Below are 18,609 nucleotides of genomic sequence, written 5' to 3'. Positions count from 1 at the left end.
CCAGTGGGATAATTCCCAAAACTTTATTTTCTGTACATTTGATGCCTTGCCGGTTCCCCTCTTTCCACTGGGATTCTCTGCCTCTAACCCTTTTACAGAGGCTGAGTCACTGGCCTACTGGTGTTCTTCCATGCCGTCCATGGGAGGGGTGCGTCACTTGAGTGGGTTGAGTCACTGACGTGGTCTTCCTGTCTGGGTTGGCGCCCCCCCCCCCTTGGGTTGTGCCATGGCGGAGATCGTTGTGGGCTATACTCGGCCTTGTCTTAGGACGGTAAGTTGGTGGTTGGAGACATCCCTCTAGTGGTGTGGGGGCTGTGCTTTGGCAAAGTGGGTGGGGTTATATCCTGCCTGTTTGGCCCTGTCCGGGGGTATCATCGGATGGGGCCACAGTGTCTTCTGATCCCTCCTGTCTCAGCCTCCAGTATTTATGCTGCAGTAGTTTATGTGTCGGGGGGCTAGGGTCAGTCTGTTACATCTGGAGTATTTCTCTTGTCTTATCCGGTGTCCTGTGTGTATTTAAATATGCTCTCTCTAATTCTCTCTTTCTCTCTTTCTGTCTTTCTCTCGGAGGACCTGAGCCCTAGGACCATGCCTCAGGACTACCTGGTATGATGACTCCTTGCTGTCCCCAGTCCACCTGGCCGTGCTGCTGCTCCAGTTTCAACTGTTCTGCCTGCGGCTATGGAACCCTGACCTGTTCACCGGACGTGCTTGTTGCACCCTCGACAACTACTATGATTATTATTATTTGACCATGCTGGTCATTTATGAACATTTTAACATTTTAACATTTTGACCATGTTCTGTTTTAATATCCACCCTGCACAGCCAGAAGAGGACTGGCCACCCCTCATAGCCTGGTTCCTCTCTAGGTTTCTTCCTAGGTTTTTGGCCTTTCTAGGGAGTTTTTCCTAGGGAGTTTTTCCTAGCCACCGTGCTTCTTTCACATGCTTTGCTTGCTGTTTGGGGTTTTAGGCTGGGTTTCTGTACAGCACTTTGAGAATATCAGCTGATGTACGAAGGGCTATATAAAAATAAATTTGATTTGATTTGAAATTTGAGAATAAGCCGCTAATAATCAAAGTGCCAGTAAAAACTGTAGTGGGATGTCCACTAACAAGGCTGGATCTCTGCTACAGAATGTAAATATGGTTATGCATATATGGTTGTGTGTGTGTATATGTGTGTGCACACGCATGTGAATGTGTGTGTGTGCGTGCTTGGGTGTGTGTGTGTCTGTGAAGCCTGGATGATGCATGTTCATTAGCCAGTGCATTCCATTGATGGGGGGCTGCTGAGACACAATTAATTAATTGATAGAAGCTGTCTCACACTGAGCCTAAGACACATTTTTACATTAATTAAAAAAAAATCCCAGGTAGCCTTGATAATCAAAACAAACACGCCATTAGCAGTGAATTAACCACAGTTTTAGGATGATTTCTTACGTGCTACCCATGTTTAGGTAGAGCCCTATAAAACCTGCGACGCGGAGAACACGGACCAAATCAAGGAATCCAGACATTAAAATGGAATTCAACCATATACAATATCTTATTAAACTTAGGGAATCAAATACAATTTTATTTGTCACATGCTTAGTAAACAACAAGTGTAGACTAACGTTGAAATGCTTACTCAAGGGCCCTTCCCAACAATGCAGAAAGAAAGAAAATAGAGAAATAATAGAAAAGTAAAACACGTAATAATAATAAAAGTAATAACAAATACACAGTGAGTAAGGATAACTTGGCTATATATACGGGGTACCAGTACCGACTCCATGTGCAGGGGTACGAGGTCATTGAGGTTGAAATGCACATTATCGTTCAAAAGCATCCCGGAGTCGCCTCTTCACTGTTGACGTACGAGATCTTCAGTTTCTTGGCAATTTAGCGCATGGAATAGCCTAACATAATTGCAAAAGGGTTTTCTAATGATCAATTAGCCTTTTAAAATGATAAACTTGGATTAGCTAACAGAACGTGCCATTGGAACACAGGAGTGATGGTTGCTGATAATGGGCCTCTGTACACCTATGTAGATATTCCACAAAAACATCAGCCGTTTCCAGCTACAATAGTCATTTATAACATTAACAATGTCTGCACTGCATTTCTGATCAATTTGATGGTATTTTAATGGACAAAAAAATGTGCTTTTCTTTTAAAAACAACGATATTTCTAAGTGAGCCCAAACTTTTGAACGGTAGTGTATATATAACATACGAGTAAAGTGTAAAAGAAGTTAGTGCAAAAAGGGTCAATGCAGATAGTCAAATAGTTAACCAAATAGCTACCCAGACTAACTACACTGAACACCTCTAAGAAAAGACAAACACTATACTGAACAAAAATATAAACACAACATGCAGCAATTTCAACGGTTTCACTGAGTTACACTTCACATAAGGAAATCAGTCAATTTAAATAAATTCATTAGGCCCTAATCTATGGATTTTACATGACTGGGCAGGGCATAGGCCCACAAACTTGGGAGCCATGCCCACCCACTTAGGAGCCAGGCACAGCCAATCAGAATGAGGTTTTCCCCACAAAAGGGCTTTATTACAGACATAAATACTCCTCAGTTTCATCAGCTGTCTGGGTGGCTGGTCTCAGACGATCCCGCAGGTGAAGAAGCTAGATGTGGAGGTCTTGGGCTGGCGTGGTTACACATGGTCTGCGCTTGTGAGGCCGGTTGGACGTACTGCCAAATTCTCTAAAACGACATTGGAGGCGGCTTATGGTAGAGAAATTAACATGAAATTCTCTGGCAAAAGCTCTGGTTGACATCCCTGCAGTCAACATGCCAATTGCATGCTCCCTCAAAACTTAAGACATCTGTGGCAAAGTGGTGTGTGACAAAACTGCACATTTTAGAGTGGCCTTTTATTGTCCCCAGCACAAGGTACACCTCTGTAATGATCATGCTGTTCAATCAAATTTTTGATATGCCACACCTGTCAGGTGGATGGATTATCTTAGCAAAGGAGAAATACTTACTAACAGGGATGTAAACAAATGTGTGCACAACATTGGAGAGAAATAAGCTTTTTGTGCGTATGGAACATTTCTGGGATCTTGTATTTCAGCTCATGAAACATGGGTCCAACACTTTACATGTTGCGTTTATATTTTTGTTCAGTATATTTAGCAGTCTTATGGCTTGGGGGGGGTAGAAGCTATTCAGGGTCCTGTTGGTTCCGGACTTGGTGCATCGGTACCGCTAGCTGTGCAGTAGCAGAGAGATCAGTCTATGACTTGGGTGGCTGGAGTCTTTGACAACTTTTAGGGCCTTCCTCTGACATCGCCTGGTATAAAGGTCCTGGATGGCAGGGAGCTCAGCCCCAGTGATGTACTGGGACGTACAAATACTACCAGCTGTAGCGCCTTGCTGTCGAATGCCAAGCAGTTGCTATACCAAGCAGTGATGCAGCCAGTCAAGGTACTTTCAATGGTGCAGCTGTAGCACCTTTTTTAGGATCTGAGGGCCCATGCCAAATATTTCCAGCCTCCTAAGGGGAAAGAGGCGTTGTCGTGCCCTCTTCACGACTGTGTTGGTGTGTGTGGACCATGATAGATCCTTAGTGATGTGGACACCGAGTAACTTGAAGCCCTCGACCCGCTCCACTACAGCCCCGTCGATGTAAAATGGGGGTGTACTCGGCCCTCCGTTTCCTGTAGTTTACGATCAGCTCCTTTGTTTTGATTACGTTGAGGGAGAGGTTGTTGTCCTGGCACCACATTGCCAGGTCTCTGACCTCCTCCCTGTAGGCTATCTCATCATCGTCAGTGATCAGGCCAAACACTGCTGTGTCATCAGCAAACTTAATGATTGTGTTGGAGTCGTGCTTGGCCACGCAGTCGTGGGTAAACAGGGAGTACAAGAGGGACTAAGCATGCACCCCTGAGGGTCCTCCGTGTTGAGGGTCAGCATGGCGGATGTGTTGTTGCCTACCCTCACCACATGGGGCAGCCCGTCAGGAAGTCCAGGATCCAGTTGTTCAGTCCCAGGGACCTTAGCTTAGTGATGAGCTTTGAGGGCACTATGGTGTTGAACGCTGAGCTCGTAGTCAATGAACAGCATTCTCACATAGGTGTGGGAAAGGGCAGTGTGGAGGGCAATAGAGATTGCGTCATCTGTGGATCTGTTGGGGCGGTATGCGAATTGGAGTGGGTTCAGTGTGTCTGGGATGATGGTGTTGATGTGAGCCATGACCAGCCTTTCAAATAATTGAATGGCTACCGACGTGAGTGCTACGGTGCGGTAGTCATTTAAGCAAGTTACCTTCGCTTTCTTGGGCACAGGGACTATGGTGGTCTGCTTGAAACATGTAGGTATTACAGACTGGGACAGGAAGAGGTTGAAAATGTCAGTGAAGACACTTGCCAGCTGGTCAGCGGATGCTCTGAGTATGCGTCGCGGTAATCCATCTAACCCTGTGGTCTTGTGAATGTTAACCTGTTTAAAGGACTTACTCACATTGGCTATGGAGAGCGTGATCACACATTTGTCCAGAACAGCTGGTGTTCTCATGCATGGTTCAGTGTTGCTTGCCTCGAAGCCTGCATAGAAGGCATTTAGCTCATCTGGTAGGTTTGCGTCACTGGGCAGCTCGCGGCTTGGTTTCCCTTTGTAATCCATGATAGTTTGCAAGTCCTGCTACATCCGACGAACGTCAGAGCCGATGTAGTAGGATTCGATCTTAGTCCTGTATTGACGCTTTGCATGTTTAATGGTTCGTTGGAGGACGTAGTGGGATTTCTTATAAGTGTCCAGATTAGTCTCCCCAAATCAACTAAATGTATTTAACCTGTTGGGTCTAGGGGGCAGCATTTGCACGTCTGGATAAAAAAAATGTACCCGATTTAATCTGGTTACTAATCCTACCCAGTAACTAGAATATGCATATACTTATTATATATGGATAGAAAACACTCTAAAGTTTCCAAAACTGTTTGAATGGTGTCTGTGAGTATAACAGAACTCATTTGGCAGGCAAAACCCTGAGACATTTTCTGACAGGAAGTGGATACCTGATGTGTTGTATTGACTTTAAACCTCTCCCATTGAAAAACACAGGGGTTTAGGAATATTTTGGCACTTCCTATTGCTTCCACTAGATGTCACCAGCCTTTACAAAGTGTTTTGAGTCTTCTGGAGGGAGATCTGACCGAACAAGAGCCATGGAACGGTGATGTCCCATTAGACACCTGGCGCGCTACTTCATGTTGGGTACCCTCGTTCCAATACGTTATAAAAGGCTATGCATTCGTCCACCTTGAATATTATTCATGTTCTGGTTAAAAAAGGCCCTAATGATTTATGCTATACAACGTTTGACATGTTTGAACGAACGGAAATATATTTTTTCCCCTCGTTCATGACGAGAAGTCCGGCTGGCTTACATCATGTGCTAACGAGACGGAGATTTTTGGACATAAATGATGAGCTTTTTTGAACAAAACTACATTCGTTATGGACCTGTGATACCTGGAAGTGACATCTGATGAAGAGAATCAAAGGTAATGGATTATTTACATAGTATTTTCGATTTTAGATCTCCCCAACATGACGTCTAGTCTGTATCGCAACGCGTATTTTTCTGGGCACAGTGCTCAGATTATTGCAAAGTGTGATTTCCCAGTAAGGTTATTTTTAAATCTGGCAAGTTGATTGCGTTCAAAAGATGTAAATCTATAATTCTTTAAATGACAATATAATATTTTACCAATGTTTTCTAATTTTAATTATTTAATTTGTGACGCTGACTTGACTGCCGGTTATTGGAGGGAAACGATTTCCTCAACATCAATGCCATAGTAAAACGCTGTTTTTGTATATAAATATGAACTTGATAGAACTAAAAATGCATGCATTGTCTAACATAATGTCCTAGGAGTGTCATCTGATGGAGATTGTAAAAGGTTAGTGTATCATTTTAGCTGGTTTTATGGTTTTGGTGACCCTGTCTTTGACTTGACAAAACATTACACACAACTCTTGTAAATGTACTGTCCTAACATACTCTAAATTTATGCTTTCGCCGTAAAACCTTTTTGAAATCGTAAAACGTGGTTAGATTAAGGAGATGTTTATCTTTCAAATGGTGTAACATAGTTGTATTTTTGAAAAATTTGAATTTTGACATTTATTTGGATTCAAATTTGCCGCTCTTGAAATGCACCTGCTGTTGATGGAGTGCACCACAGGTGGCACGCTAGCGTCCCACCTAGCCCCAAGAGGTTAAAATGTATTAACTTGCCCAAGTTATGAACAGAATTAATCAGTGACTCGTATTTCCTGCAGCTTTCTAAAAAGGCAACGAGAATTCCCCGTCTGTGTAAGTGCGGTGCACGAGTCTTTGTGTACACGAGTCTTTGAGTCCACTTTGTGTACCCGTTAGCGATGATGCTAATGAAAAGTTGTCTGGTAGATGGAAAGGCTTTCCCATAGGGCCCTACTTATGTTGTCAAGCTGGGTGCTATCTAAGCAACACTACAGAGTGCACTGTGCTTCGACTGACAGCTAAATCAGGTTTCTATGCTGCCTGCACCCCAACAAGAGTAAAGCCCCTTTACACTCCGTCTTAGGCCTGGAATAGAAAAGGCAACAACACAATACAACCAGCAGTAGCAGGGAATCGGCTGAGCCCATATCTCGGACTTCACACCAGAGGCTGTAAACCAAGAGGATAGAACTTGATGTTTTTCACCACTCTAAAAGGAAGTAACACACTGGATACTTGGCTAAGCTTGTTTTCTATAGTAGAGAATAATACTACCGCTTAAAGACGGCTGTCTTTATGTTCTCATCTTTAATAAGCTATCAGTGTCTGTAAAAGGTAGTCTGATAGTGTGTTTATGTGTAGATCCAGGATGGCTTTAATATGTATACAGTACCAGTCAAAGGTTTTAGAACGCCGACTCATTCAAGGGTTTTTCTTTATTGTTACTATTTTCTACATTGTAGAATAATAGTGAAGACATCACAACTATGAAATAACACATATGGAATCATGTAGTAACCAAAAAAAGTGTTGAACAAATCAAAATATATTTTAGATTTGAGATTCTTCAAAGTAGCCACCCTTTGCCTTGATGACAGCTTTGCACACTCTTGGCATTCTCTCAACCAGCTTCATGAGGTGGTCACCTGGAATGCATTTCAATTAACAGGTGTGCCTTGTTAAAAGTTAATTTGTGGAATTACTTTCCTTCTTAATGCGTTTGAGCCAATCAGTGGTTTTGTGACAAGGTGGGGAGGTATAGAGAAAATAGCCCTATTTGGAAAAAGATGAAGTGCATACCATGGCAAGAACAGCTCAAATAAGCAAAGAGAAACGACAGTCCATCATCACTTTAAGACATGAAGGTCAGTCAATACAGACATTTTATTCTGGTACTGAACCTCCTGGTACTGTATGTATGCATGTATGCATGCATGTACATACATTCATACAGTACCAGGAGGTTCACCTTCCAACAGGACAATGACCCTAAGCACACAGCCAAGACAATGCAGGAGTGGCTTCGGGACAAGTCTCTGAATGTCCTTGTGTGGCCCAGACAGAGCTCGGACTTGAACCCGATCTAACATCTCTGGAGAGACCTGAAAATAGCTGTGCAGCGACGCTCCCCATCCAACCTGACAGAGCTTGAGGATCTGCAGAGAAGAATGGGAGAAACTCTCCAAATACAGGTGTGCAAAGCTTGTAGCCTCATACCCAAGAAGACTTGAGGCTGTAAATGATGCCAAAGGTGCTTCAACAAAGTACTGAGTAAAGGGTCTGAATACTTATGTAAATGTGATATTTCAGTTTTTAAATTTCTTATACATTTGCACAAAAAAAAAAAAAAATGTTTTTGTCATTATTGGGTATTGTGTGTAGATTGAGGCGGAGAAAAAAAACTATTTAATCCATTTTAGAATAAGGCTGTAACGTAAACGTGGAAAAAGTCAAGGGGTCTGAATACTCTCTGAATGCATTGTAATATATATCTATATTTATAAACTGGGTGGTTTGAGCCCTGAATGCTGATTGGCTGACAGCCATGGGGTATCAGGGGTATGACAAAACATTTATTTTTACTGCTCTAATTACATTGGTAACCAGTTTATAATAGCAATACGGCACCTCGGGGGTTTGTGATATATGGCCAATATACCACGGCTAAGGGCTGTGTCCAGGCACTCTGCGATGTGTCGTGCTTAAGAAGAGCCCTTAGCCGTGGTATATTGGCCATATACTGTACCACACCTCCTTGGACCTTATTGCTTAAATATATATAGTCTGAGACAGTGAGTGTGCCAGTAATTTCATCTTCAAAACACCTGATATCTACAGAGACCTGAATAAGCATGTATGACCATCCTGTAGCATGTAGAGACAGAGATATCCTCACAGGTATGAATAACCATGGTCAATAATGTCCTGTATGATAACGTGTGTAAGCTAGCTGCTTCCGACCTGCCGTGCTCAGATATCTGACTGTGTCTAATAGACAGGGGATTCACTGCTCTCTTCCGCCAGGTAGCAAGGGATTCAGACTATTTTACCCCCCCCCCCCCCCCTAGACCTCCCTCCATCCATCCCTTCAGACCTCCCTTTTCCCTCCAGACCTCCTTCCCTTTCTCTAGCTGCCCCTCTTACCGTGCCTTGTTAAATATTCATCGGCAAACTGTTTTCCGGGGCGAGCAAAGGATGAGAGCGGAGAGAGGAGTGAAAGGAAGAGGAGAGAGAGAGAGAGAGCAGAGGGGTCTGACAGCTTAATCATGGAGTCAAAGCTGCAGACAGGACAGGTCTTCTCTCTCTCTGCTGCCTCTGGCTGTCACAACCACCTACATGATGTAATCCCCTCTCCTCTCCTGACACCAGCAGACAGAGCAAAGACAAAACAGACAGGGGCAGAGAGACACACAGAGGGGTAGAGAAGATCGAGATGCACAGAGGGGTAGAGAAAATAGAGAGGTAGACATAGAAAGACAGAGGACCTTTCAGAGAGGTGAAGATAGAGAAAGCGGCAGAAATACAGAGGTACAGATAGGATCCCCCAGAAAAGGGCAAACTAGAGTGGCTCTGAGACAGGGGGGAGAGGAGAGAGAGACAGGGGGGGAGAGGATAGAGAGACAGGGGGAGAGAGGAGACAGAGGGGAGAGGAGACAGAGGGGAGAGGAGAGAGAGACAGAGGGGAGAGGAGAGAGAGACAGAGGGGAGAGGAGAGAGAGACAGAGGGGAGAGGAGAGAGAGACAGAGGGGAGAGGAGAGAGAGACAGAGGAGAGAGAGACAGAGGGGAGAGGAGAGAGAGACAGAGGGGAGAGAAGAGAGAGACAGAGGGGAGAGAAGAGAGAGACAGAGGGGAGAGAAGAGAGAGACAGAGAGGAGAGGATAGAGAGACAGGGGGAGAGGATAGAGAGACAGAGGGGAGAGGAGAGAGAGACAGAGGGGAGAGGAGAGAGAGACAGAGAGGAGAGGATGGAGAGACAGGGGAGAGGATAGAGAGACAGGGGAGAGGATAGAGAGACAGGGGAGAGGATAGAGAGACAGGGGGAGAGGATAGAGAGACAGGGGGAGAGGAGAGAGAGAGAGGGGGGAGAGGATAGAGAGACAGGGGGAGAGGAGAGAGAGACAGGGGGAGAGGATAGAGAGACAGGGGGGAGAGGAGAGAGAGACAGAGGGGAGAGGAGAGAGATACAGAGGGGTGAGGAGACAGAGGGGAGAGGAGAGACAGACAGAGGGGTGAGGAGACAGAGGGGAGAGGAGAGAGACAGGGGGGAGAGGAGAGAGAGACAGGGGGAGAGGAGAGAGAGACAGGGGGGAGAAAGAGAGACAGAGGGAGAGGAGAGAGAGACAGAGGGAGAGGAGAGAGAGACAGGGGGGAGAGGCGAGACAGACAGGGGGGAGAGGCGAGAGAGACAGGGGGGAGAGGCGAGAGAGACAGGGGGGAGAGGCAAGAGAGACAGGGGGAGAGGATAGAGAGACAGGGGGGAGAGGAGAGAGAGACAGGGGGGAGAGGAGAGAGAGACAGGGGGGAGAGGAGAGAGAGACAGAGGGGAGAGGAGAGAGAGACAGAGGGGAGAGGGGAGAGACAGAGGGGAGAGGAGAGAGACAGAGGGGAGAAGGGAGAGGAGAGAGAGACAGAGGGGAGAAGGGAGAGGAGAGAGAGACAGGGGGGAGAGGAGAGAGAGAGAGACAGGGGGAGAGGAGAGAGAGACAGGGGAGAGAGGAGAGAGAGACAGAGGGGAGAGGAGAGAGAGACAGGGGGGAGAGGATAGAGAGACAAGGGGGAGAGGATAGAGAGACAAGGGGGAGAGGATAGAGAGACAAGGGGGAGAGGAGAGAGAGACAGAGGGGAGAGGAGAGAGAGACAGAGGGGAGAGGAGAGAGAGACAGGGGGAGAGGAGAGAGAGACAGGGTGGAGAGGAGAGAGAGACAAGGGGGAGAGGATAGAGAGACAAGGGGGAGAGGATAGAGAGACAAGGGGGAGAGGATAGAGAGACAAGGGGGAGAGGAGAGAGAGACAGAGGGGAGAGGAGAGAGAGACAGAGGGGAGAGGAGAGAGAGACAGGGGGGAGAGGAGAGAGAGACAGGGGGGAGAGGAGAGAGAGACAGGGGGGAGAGGAGAGAGAGAGACAGGGGGGAGAGGAGAGAGAGAGACAGGGGTGAGAGGAGAGAGAGACAGGGGGGAGAGGAGAGAGAGACAGGGGGAGACGATAGAGAGACAGGGGAGAGGAGAGAGAGACAGAGGGGAGAGGACAGAGAGACGGGGGGAGAGGAGAGAGAGACGGGGGGAGAGGAGAGAGAGACAGGGGGGCGAGGAGAGAGAGACAGGGGGGCGAGGAGAGAGAGACAGGGGGGCGAGGAGAGAGAGAGACAGGGGGGAGAGGAGAGAGAGACACAGGGGGAGAGGAGAGAGACACACAGGGGGGAGAGGAGAGAGACACACAGGGGGGAGAGGAGAGAGAGACAGGGGGGAGAGGAGAGAGAGACAGGGGGGAGAGGAGAGAGAGACGGGGGGAGAGGAGAGAGACAGACAGGGGGGAGAGGAGAGAGAGACAGGGGGAGAGGAGAGAGAGACAGGGGGGAGAGGAGAGAGAGACAGGGGGGAGAGGAGAGAGAGACGGGGGGAGAGGAGAGAGACAGACAGGGGGGAGAGGAGATAGAGACAGGGGGGAGAGGAGATAGAGACAGGGGGAGAGGAGAGAGAGACAGGGGGAGAGGAGAGAGAGACGGGGGGAGAGGAGAGAGACAGACAGGGGGGAGAGGAGAGAGAGACAGGGGGGAGAGGAGAGAGAGACAGGGGGGAGAGGAGAGAGAGACGGGGGGAGAGGAGAGAGACAGACAGGGGGGAGAGGAGAGAGAGACAGGGGGGAGAGGAGAGAGAGACGGGGGGAGAGGAGAGAGAGACAGGGGGAGAGGAGAGAGAGACGGGGGGAGAGGATAGAGAGACAGGGGGAGAGGATAGAGAGACAGGGGAGAGGATAGAGAGACAGGGGGAGAGGAGAGAGAGACAGGGGAGAGGAGAGAGAGACAGGGGGGAGAGGAGAGAGAGACAGGGGGGAGAGGAGAGAGAGACGGGGGAGAGGATAGAGAGACAGGGGGGAGAGGAGAGAGACAGACAGGGGGGAGAGGAGAGAGACACACAGGGGGGAGAGGAGAGAGAGACAGGGGGGAGAGGAGAGAGAGACAGGGGGAGAGGAGAGAGAGACGGGGGAGAGGAGAGAGAGACAGGGGGAGAGGATAGAGAGACAGGGTTAAAGAGCTACAAGGAAAACAGTTTTGTCAATAGTTAATCTGAACAGACCAAGGACTTCTTGTCATAACCCAGCGTGAATGGACAGTCAGCCGTCCAATCTATTCACCCTCAAGCGACAGCCACCTCACGCTAGACACAGCCGTGCTCGTACCAGACATCCCACAGTGAACAAATCCAAATCGTTTCTTTTCACTCACATTGAAAGAGTCCATTATAACTTTATATGGCCCTTTAGTATCAAGTGATGGTGGAAATTGAAAATAGATTGAATGTGAGACTTTCCTTCGAGACCTGTGCTAATTATCTCACTCACTATCCTCTCTAGAAGTCTGGAAATACAACATACCTGGGAATCGGATCATTATTGGTCGTTATCTCATCTTATGATCAATATGATTGATTGGGTATTGATCAAGCCAAGACATTATGTTTTTGAATGAACTGTGGGATCTCCCACACAAACGACATAACTGTGTGCAGTGAGCAGTGAATCACATGCACGGTAGAGCTGGGGGATATGGGCAAAAATCCATACTGAGATAAATTGCCTGAATTGATGTGATACCGATAAATAGAACAATAAGTATATTACATTAATGTGCACCACAGTTTTTAAATGATCCTTAATCTACTACTACTAGTTAGAGGGTTGTAGCCATCATTTGTCCCATTAACGATCACCCATATTATCAAACTTATTTCATTTCAAACTCCACATTTCTCTAGTACTACTTATAGTACTGAATGATATCAGCAAAATGTCTGCGACAAGTGATCGGTGTCGATCATTTTTGGTTGATCGTCCCAGCGCTAACACACGCACGTGCGCGCAAGCAAGCACACACACACTTACCCCATTCACGGGATAGGTCTTCCATCCCAGCTCTCCCAAAACAGACGTGGTGTCCAGCAGAACCACTGGAACAGAACAGGAGACCACAACCATTAGCATAATGTTGATATACATACCTCCCTGTTCCTGCATCAGTAATTGAAATATAACTCATAAATTCTCATTTAGACTTCTGTAGCTTAACAAAAATGAGTTTCCCCCCCGGATTACTATTTGCATTTCCATTTTAGTAAAGCATCATTTCAGAGCTGAACAACACAATTTAGCCCTGATAGAGACTGTTGACAGCAATCTATCTCCTTCATATCCTCTCCCATTCACAGGCTTTTTTCACTGTCGCTCAGACAATAAGGACTTCCTGTCTGTCCCCAGAGATAAGATTACAAATAACCCGTCTCTTGGTCCTGAAGCATTTCAGTGTAATATCCGGCTATTCAAGGTGAAATGGAGCACTGTAATTCAGGTACATTACGTATACATTACATTGTATTCAAATTAGCATTGATTCTGGTAGATTCTGTTGATAGCTTTCACTGTAAGAGAAAGCATAAACATGTCCTTGAGACTGATATAAAATACACGGAAATACTGGGAACTTTATTTGTGATTGTGAAAGTAGTCTTTTCATACTAGCTGACTGTAAGAGAGAGTGAAAGTCAGGAGGACATGTCAGTGTTAGTATATTGACGCTTTATCACGTTGTCAATATTACAAGTTCACCTCCTCCAGGCTGAAAATACTATGAACTTGAGTCTGTGTCAGCATAGTTCTAAAACATCTTTCCATCTCTATCCTTCCCTCCAACGTCAGTAGACTTCATAATTTAGGATCAGAATGTCATTAAACAAACTTTTAGAATAAGTGAATAATAATCTCCCTTACTCTGAGCAGAGGGTGGAAGGATCAGATATGTTACCTTCAGCTTTCTACAATAACACTGGATCTTATAACAATCTTTTTTTAAATGATCTGCATTATTATGGCTCTTCTATAGAGCTGAAATAACCTTAACACAATATAGATGCATCAACATGGTTCTCATCTATCGATGCACGATATATCGGTGAACATATCGGAATCGGACGATATTAGCTAAAAATGCCAACATCGGTATCGGCCCGATGTCTAGTTTAACGCTGATGTGCAAAACCGATGTCAAAGCTGACATGCACACCTATATAACGTAGGTACATGACGTAATGACGCAACATAAAATGTTGACAAACACGTGCAACACAGCATTCCTAACCTAGCCCACAATGTCTGCTGTGTGGATCAAGCAGTCAACAAGTCCAGCAGTCATTTGAAAGAGTAAGAACTTTTCAGCAAAACAACTCTAACGCAAAATCCACTAACGCCAGGATAATGGAATTCATTGCCCTTGTCAATCAACCATTCCCTGTCGTGGGTGATGTTGGCTTTCGCCGACTGGTCGAGCACCGGTACACATGTTGCCCTACCGGAGTTACACAGTAATAGCATCACTGCTATTAGCTTCACGACATACTATGGAATGCTGTTTGGGTCTTTGCGTGTCAAAAAAGATACACTCCAAATAACACTATTTGACAGGTCAAATAACACAGTTCTATTATAGAATGTTGTGTGTTCTGAATTTGCACGTGCAAGCCAAGCACCACCACTACTATCAATAGCACTGTGAAAGCTGTACAAAAAAGTCTGTTAACAAGCCTACACTGGCCACGAACGATGCGTTTACAATACCGCGTTGGTAATGAAGCATTATTTGTTCGACCGCAACTTCTGGGGTAGCTAGCTTTAGCTTGGTACCTAGTTAGCACCAATACAACCAGCCTGAAAACAATGACCAGTAGAAACTGCAGTCATTTTCATTATTCTTAGCAATGATTTAGGAATCCTTGTGTCAGTATTAGCTAGGTAGCCACTTGTTGTTCGCCTATTGAACTTGAACTTCAGTTCATGAAAATAAATAGCTAGTCAGCAACTTAACCCTGTTGCCCAAAGCTAACCTTATAAGCAGCCAGCTAGCTTCATCTGGCTAGTGAGGCTCGACCGACCGGGTTATGTGTTGTTCCACTATTGTGCCTAATCCTTATTGTGGCTAGCTTCACATAGATGGGTCCGACCACCATTTATCAAATAAGAACTGTCTTATAAATTAGGGTTATTTTAGATGATGACACCAAACTATATAGTCAGCTAGGTAACGATAGCTACTGAAACAGATGTCCTTTTGCTATGTTTTTGGGGAAGAACATTGTTTGCATCCATGAGCTAGCTAGCTTTTTTTATGACCAGCACAGTAGGTACGCGAGACAACTTTACCAGCATCATAGCATACGTATCGATGAATCGTTGATACGTATGATAGTGTAATCAATGTGCAATAGCTACGGGAAAAAATGAATGAATGCATGAAATTATTATGTGATGTGCATTCATATTCAGGTCCTGATTGGTCAACAAGCTTATTTGACTCATCAAAGGGTGTTATTTGACACGCAAAGACCCAAACGACGTTCCATAGAAATCCTGGTTGAGAATGAAACGACTGAACAAATGAACAACCAAACAGCACAGCAAGTAAGTGAAAGAAATAGGTTTTGATTATGTTTTACTGGTAATGGGGACATACGTAAATGACAACAAAATAACTTTTTGGTCAGTGTGGTGTGTGTGTGTGTGTGTGTGTGTGTGTGTGTGTGTGTGTGTGTGTGTGTGTGTGTGTGTGTGTGTGTGTGTGTGTGTGTGTGTGTGTGTGTGTATGTATGTATGTATGTATGTATGTATATATATATATATATAAAACCTCTACTTAACTAGGCAAGTCAGTTAAGAACAAGTTCTTATTTACAATGACGGCCTACCCCAGCCAAACCCGGACGACGCTGGGCCAATTGTGCGCCTCCCTATGGGACTCCCAATCACAGCCGGATGTGATACAGCCTGGATTCGAACAAGGGACTGTAGTGACACCTCTTGCACTGAGATGCAGTGCCTTAGAGCGCTGAGTCCATGTGCTAAAAAAATGTATATCGAATATCGGTATCTGCCAAAAATGTCATATCGGTGCATCACTATTAATATCATACACTAGTAGAAAAGGGAGAACTCCCATGCACGAGTGTCAAGCCAGTGTATTTGACAGAGCATTTCTGACAGAAACTGTCCAACCAGTTTATGAGCTTGTATGTGTATTGTCAGTGTGTGTGGTGCAGGCTGTAAGACGTCTGTGTGCTGCCACATATGTGTCGGTCATAATAAGCTAAATGCTCTTTTCACTGCGTCCGCCATTCCCCAGTCCCCTGTGAGCCAGCCAGCCACACAGCTGCCAGCCCCCCAGCAGCCACCCACACAGCAGTGACAGACAATAAACCATCTGCTCTGGATCAAGCCAGGAGCTGTGGCACAACCACCAGTGTTACGGTATGGAGAGCACCCAGGATAGGGATGGATGAATTTATCTACGTCAACAAAAGCACAGTGGCAAGAAAACCATTGAAAGCAGGTACCAAGAATGCAGGCATTTAGGGATACTTGAAGCTTCTCTGCTACAATATGAAGATCTATGCCAAAAATCTGTAACTATCAAACAAGCCAGCAGGTAGCGTAGAACTCTGGGCCAGAGTTTAGTGTGTTTGTGTTCGTTGATTTTCCTGTATACTGTAGGGCAATTACTGTATGATTTATGCTAAGTGAGACAGTGCATATTCATAGTTTAAAAGAAAACACAGTCCATACAATATACAGTGAAGTCTGGAATTATTGGATCCCTTGATGAAGATGAACAAAAAAAAATACGGAATAAAATTTAAATAAATATAAATACTGAACTATATTACATGCTAAAGAGATTTTGTTTCACAAGTAATACGTTTTTAAAAAAATGTAAAGATAGGGGTCAAGGTGATTGGCACCCCTGTTTCCAATACAGCAGCACCCTCCCCTTGAGAAGCAATGATATTGAGCCTTTTTTCTAACATGTTTAATGAGATTGGAGAACTAAACTCAGCAAAAAAACAAACGTCCTCTCCCTGTCAACTGCATTTATTTTCAGCAAACTTAACATGTGTAAATACTTGTATGGACAACAAGATTCAACAACTGAGACATAAACTGAACAACTTCCACAGACATGTGACTAACAGAAATGGAATAATGTGTCCCTGAACAAAAGGGGGGTCAAAATCAAAAGTAACAGTCAGTATCTGTTGTGGCATTAAGTACTGCAGTGCATCTCCTCATGGACTGCACCAGATTTGCCAGTTCTTGCTGTGAGATGTTACCCCACTCTACCAAGGCACCTGCAAGCTCCGGGACATTTCTGGGGGGGAACAGCCCTAGCCCTCACCCTCCGATCCAACAGGTCCCAGACGTGCTCAATGGGATTGAACACTGACATTCCTGTATTGCAGGAAATAACGCTCACAGAACGAGCAGTATGGCTGGTGGCATTGTCATGCTGGAGGGTCATGTCAGGATGAGCCTGCAGGAAGGGAACCACATGAGGGAGGAGGATGTCTTCCCTGTAACGCACAGCATTAAGATTGCCTGCAATGACAACAAGCTCAGTCCGATGATGCTGTGACACACCGCCATAGACCACAGACCCTCCACCTCCAAATCGATCCCGCTCCAGAGTACAGGCCTCGGTGTAACGCTCATTCCTTCGACGATAAATGCGAATCCGACCATCACCCCTGGTGAGACAAAATCGCGACTCATCAGTGAAGAGCACTTTTTGCCAGTCCTGTCCAGCGACGGTGGGTTTGTGTCCATAGGCGACGTTGTTGCCAGTGATGTCTGGTGAGGACCTGCCTTACAACAGGCCTACAAGCCCTCAGTCTAGCCTCTCTCAGCCTATTGCGGACAGTCTGAGCACTGATGGAGGGACTGTCCGTTCTTGGTGTAACTCGGGCAGTTGTTGTTGCCATCCTGTACCTGTCCCGCAGGTGTGATGTTCAGATGTACCGATCCTGTGCAGGTGTTGTTACACGTGATCTGCCACTGCAAGGACGATCAGCTGTCCGTCCTGTCTCCCTGTAGCGTTGTCTTAGGCGTCTCATAGTAGGGACATTGCAATGTATTGCCCTAAGGCACATTCACGCAGATGAGCAGGGACCCTGGGCATCTTTCTTTTGGTCTTTCTCAGAGTCAGTAGAAAGGCCTCTTTAGTGTCCTAAGTTTTCATAACTGTGACCTTAATTGCCTACCGTCTGTAAGCTGTTAGTGTCTTAATGACCATTCCACAGGTGCATGTTCATTAATTGTTTATGGTTCATTGAATGGGAAACAGTGTTTAAACCCTTTACAATGAAGATCTGTGAAGTTATTTGGATTTTTACAAATTATCTTTGACAGACGGGGTCCTGTCTCTTTTTTTGCTGAGTTTATTTGGGAGGGATCATAGACCATTCCTCCATATAGAATCTTTCCAGATCCTTGATGTCCTTTGTCTGTGCTTATGGATTGCCCTCTTCAATTCAAAATAGAGGTCGACCGATTAATTAGGGCCAATTTCAAGTTTTTATAACAATCGGAAATCGGTATTTTTGGACGCCGATTTTTTTATATATTTTTTTACACCTTTATTTAACTAGTCAAGTCAGTTAAGTCAGTTATTTTCAATGACGGCCTAGGAACGGTGGGTTAACTGCCTTGTTCAGGGGCAGAACGACTGATTTTTACCTTGTCAGCTCGGGGATTCAATCTTGCAACCTTACGGTTAACTAGTCCAACGCTCTAACCACCTGCTTTACATTGCACTTCACGAGGAGCCTGCCTGTTACGCGAATGCAGTAAGAAGCCAAGGTAAGTTTCTAGCTAGCATTAAACTTATCTTATAAAAAGCAATCAATCAATCATAATCACTAATTAACTACACATGGTTGATGATATTACGAGTTTATCTAGCCTGTCCTGCGTTGCATATAATCGCTTAGGTACACGTTACTCCAACGTTTACCTAACCATAAACATCAATGCCTTTCTTAAAATCAATACACAAGTATAT

At 45.4% G+C, this 18,609-nt stretch overlaps 1 protein-coding gene across 1 annotated transcript in view; it reads right to left on the bottom strand.

Annotated features, from left to right (window-relative positions):
* Positions 1-18,609, bottom strand: part of LOC106582188 (ephrin type-A receptor 6) — a 227,633-nt gene that overhangs the window by 193,725 nt on the left and 15,299 nt on the right. The window contains exon 2 of the mRNA XM_014165015.2: positions 12,615-12,679. Within this exon, the coding sequence (XP_014020490.1) occupies positions 12,615-12,679 (65 nt within the window). The remainder of the gene's footprint in view (positions 1-12,614; positions 12,680-18,609) is intronic.

The sequence above is a fragment of the Salmo salar genome, chromosome 21, assembly GCF_965601325.2.
Source record: "Salmo salar chromosome 21, fSalSal1, whole genome shotgun sequence".
NCBI lineage: Eukaryota > Metazoa > Chordata > Actinopteri > Salmoniformes > Salmonidae > Salmo > Salmo salar.
This window is presented reverse-complemented; position numbering and strand designations above follow the sequence as displayed.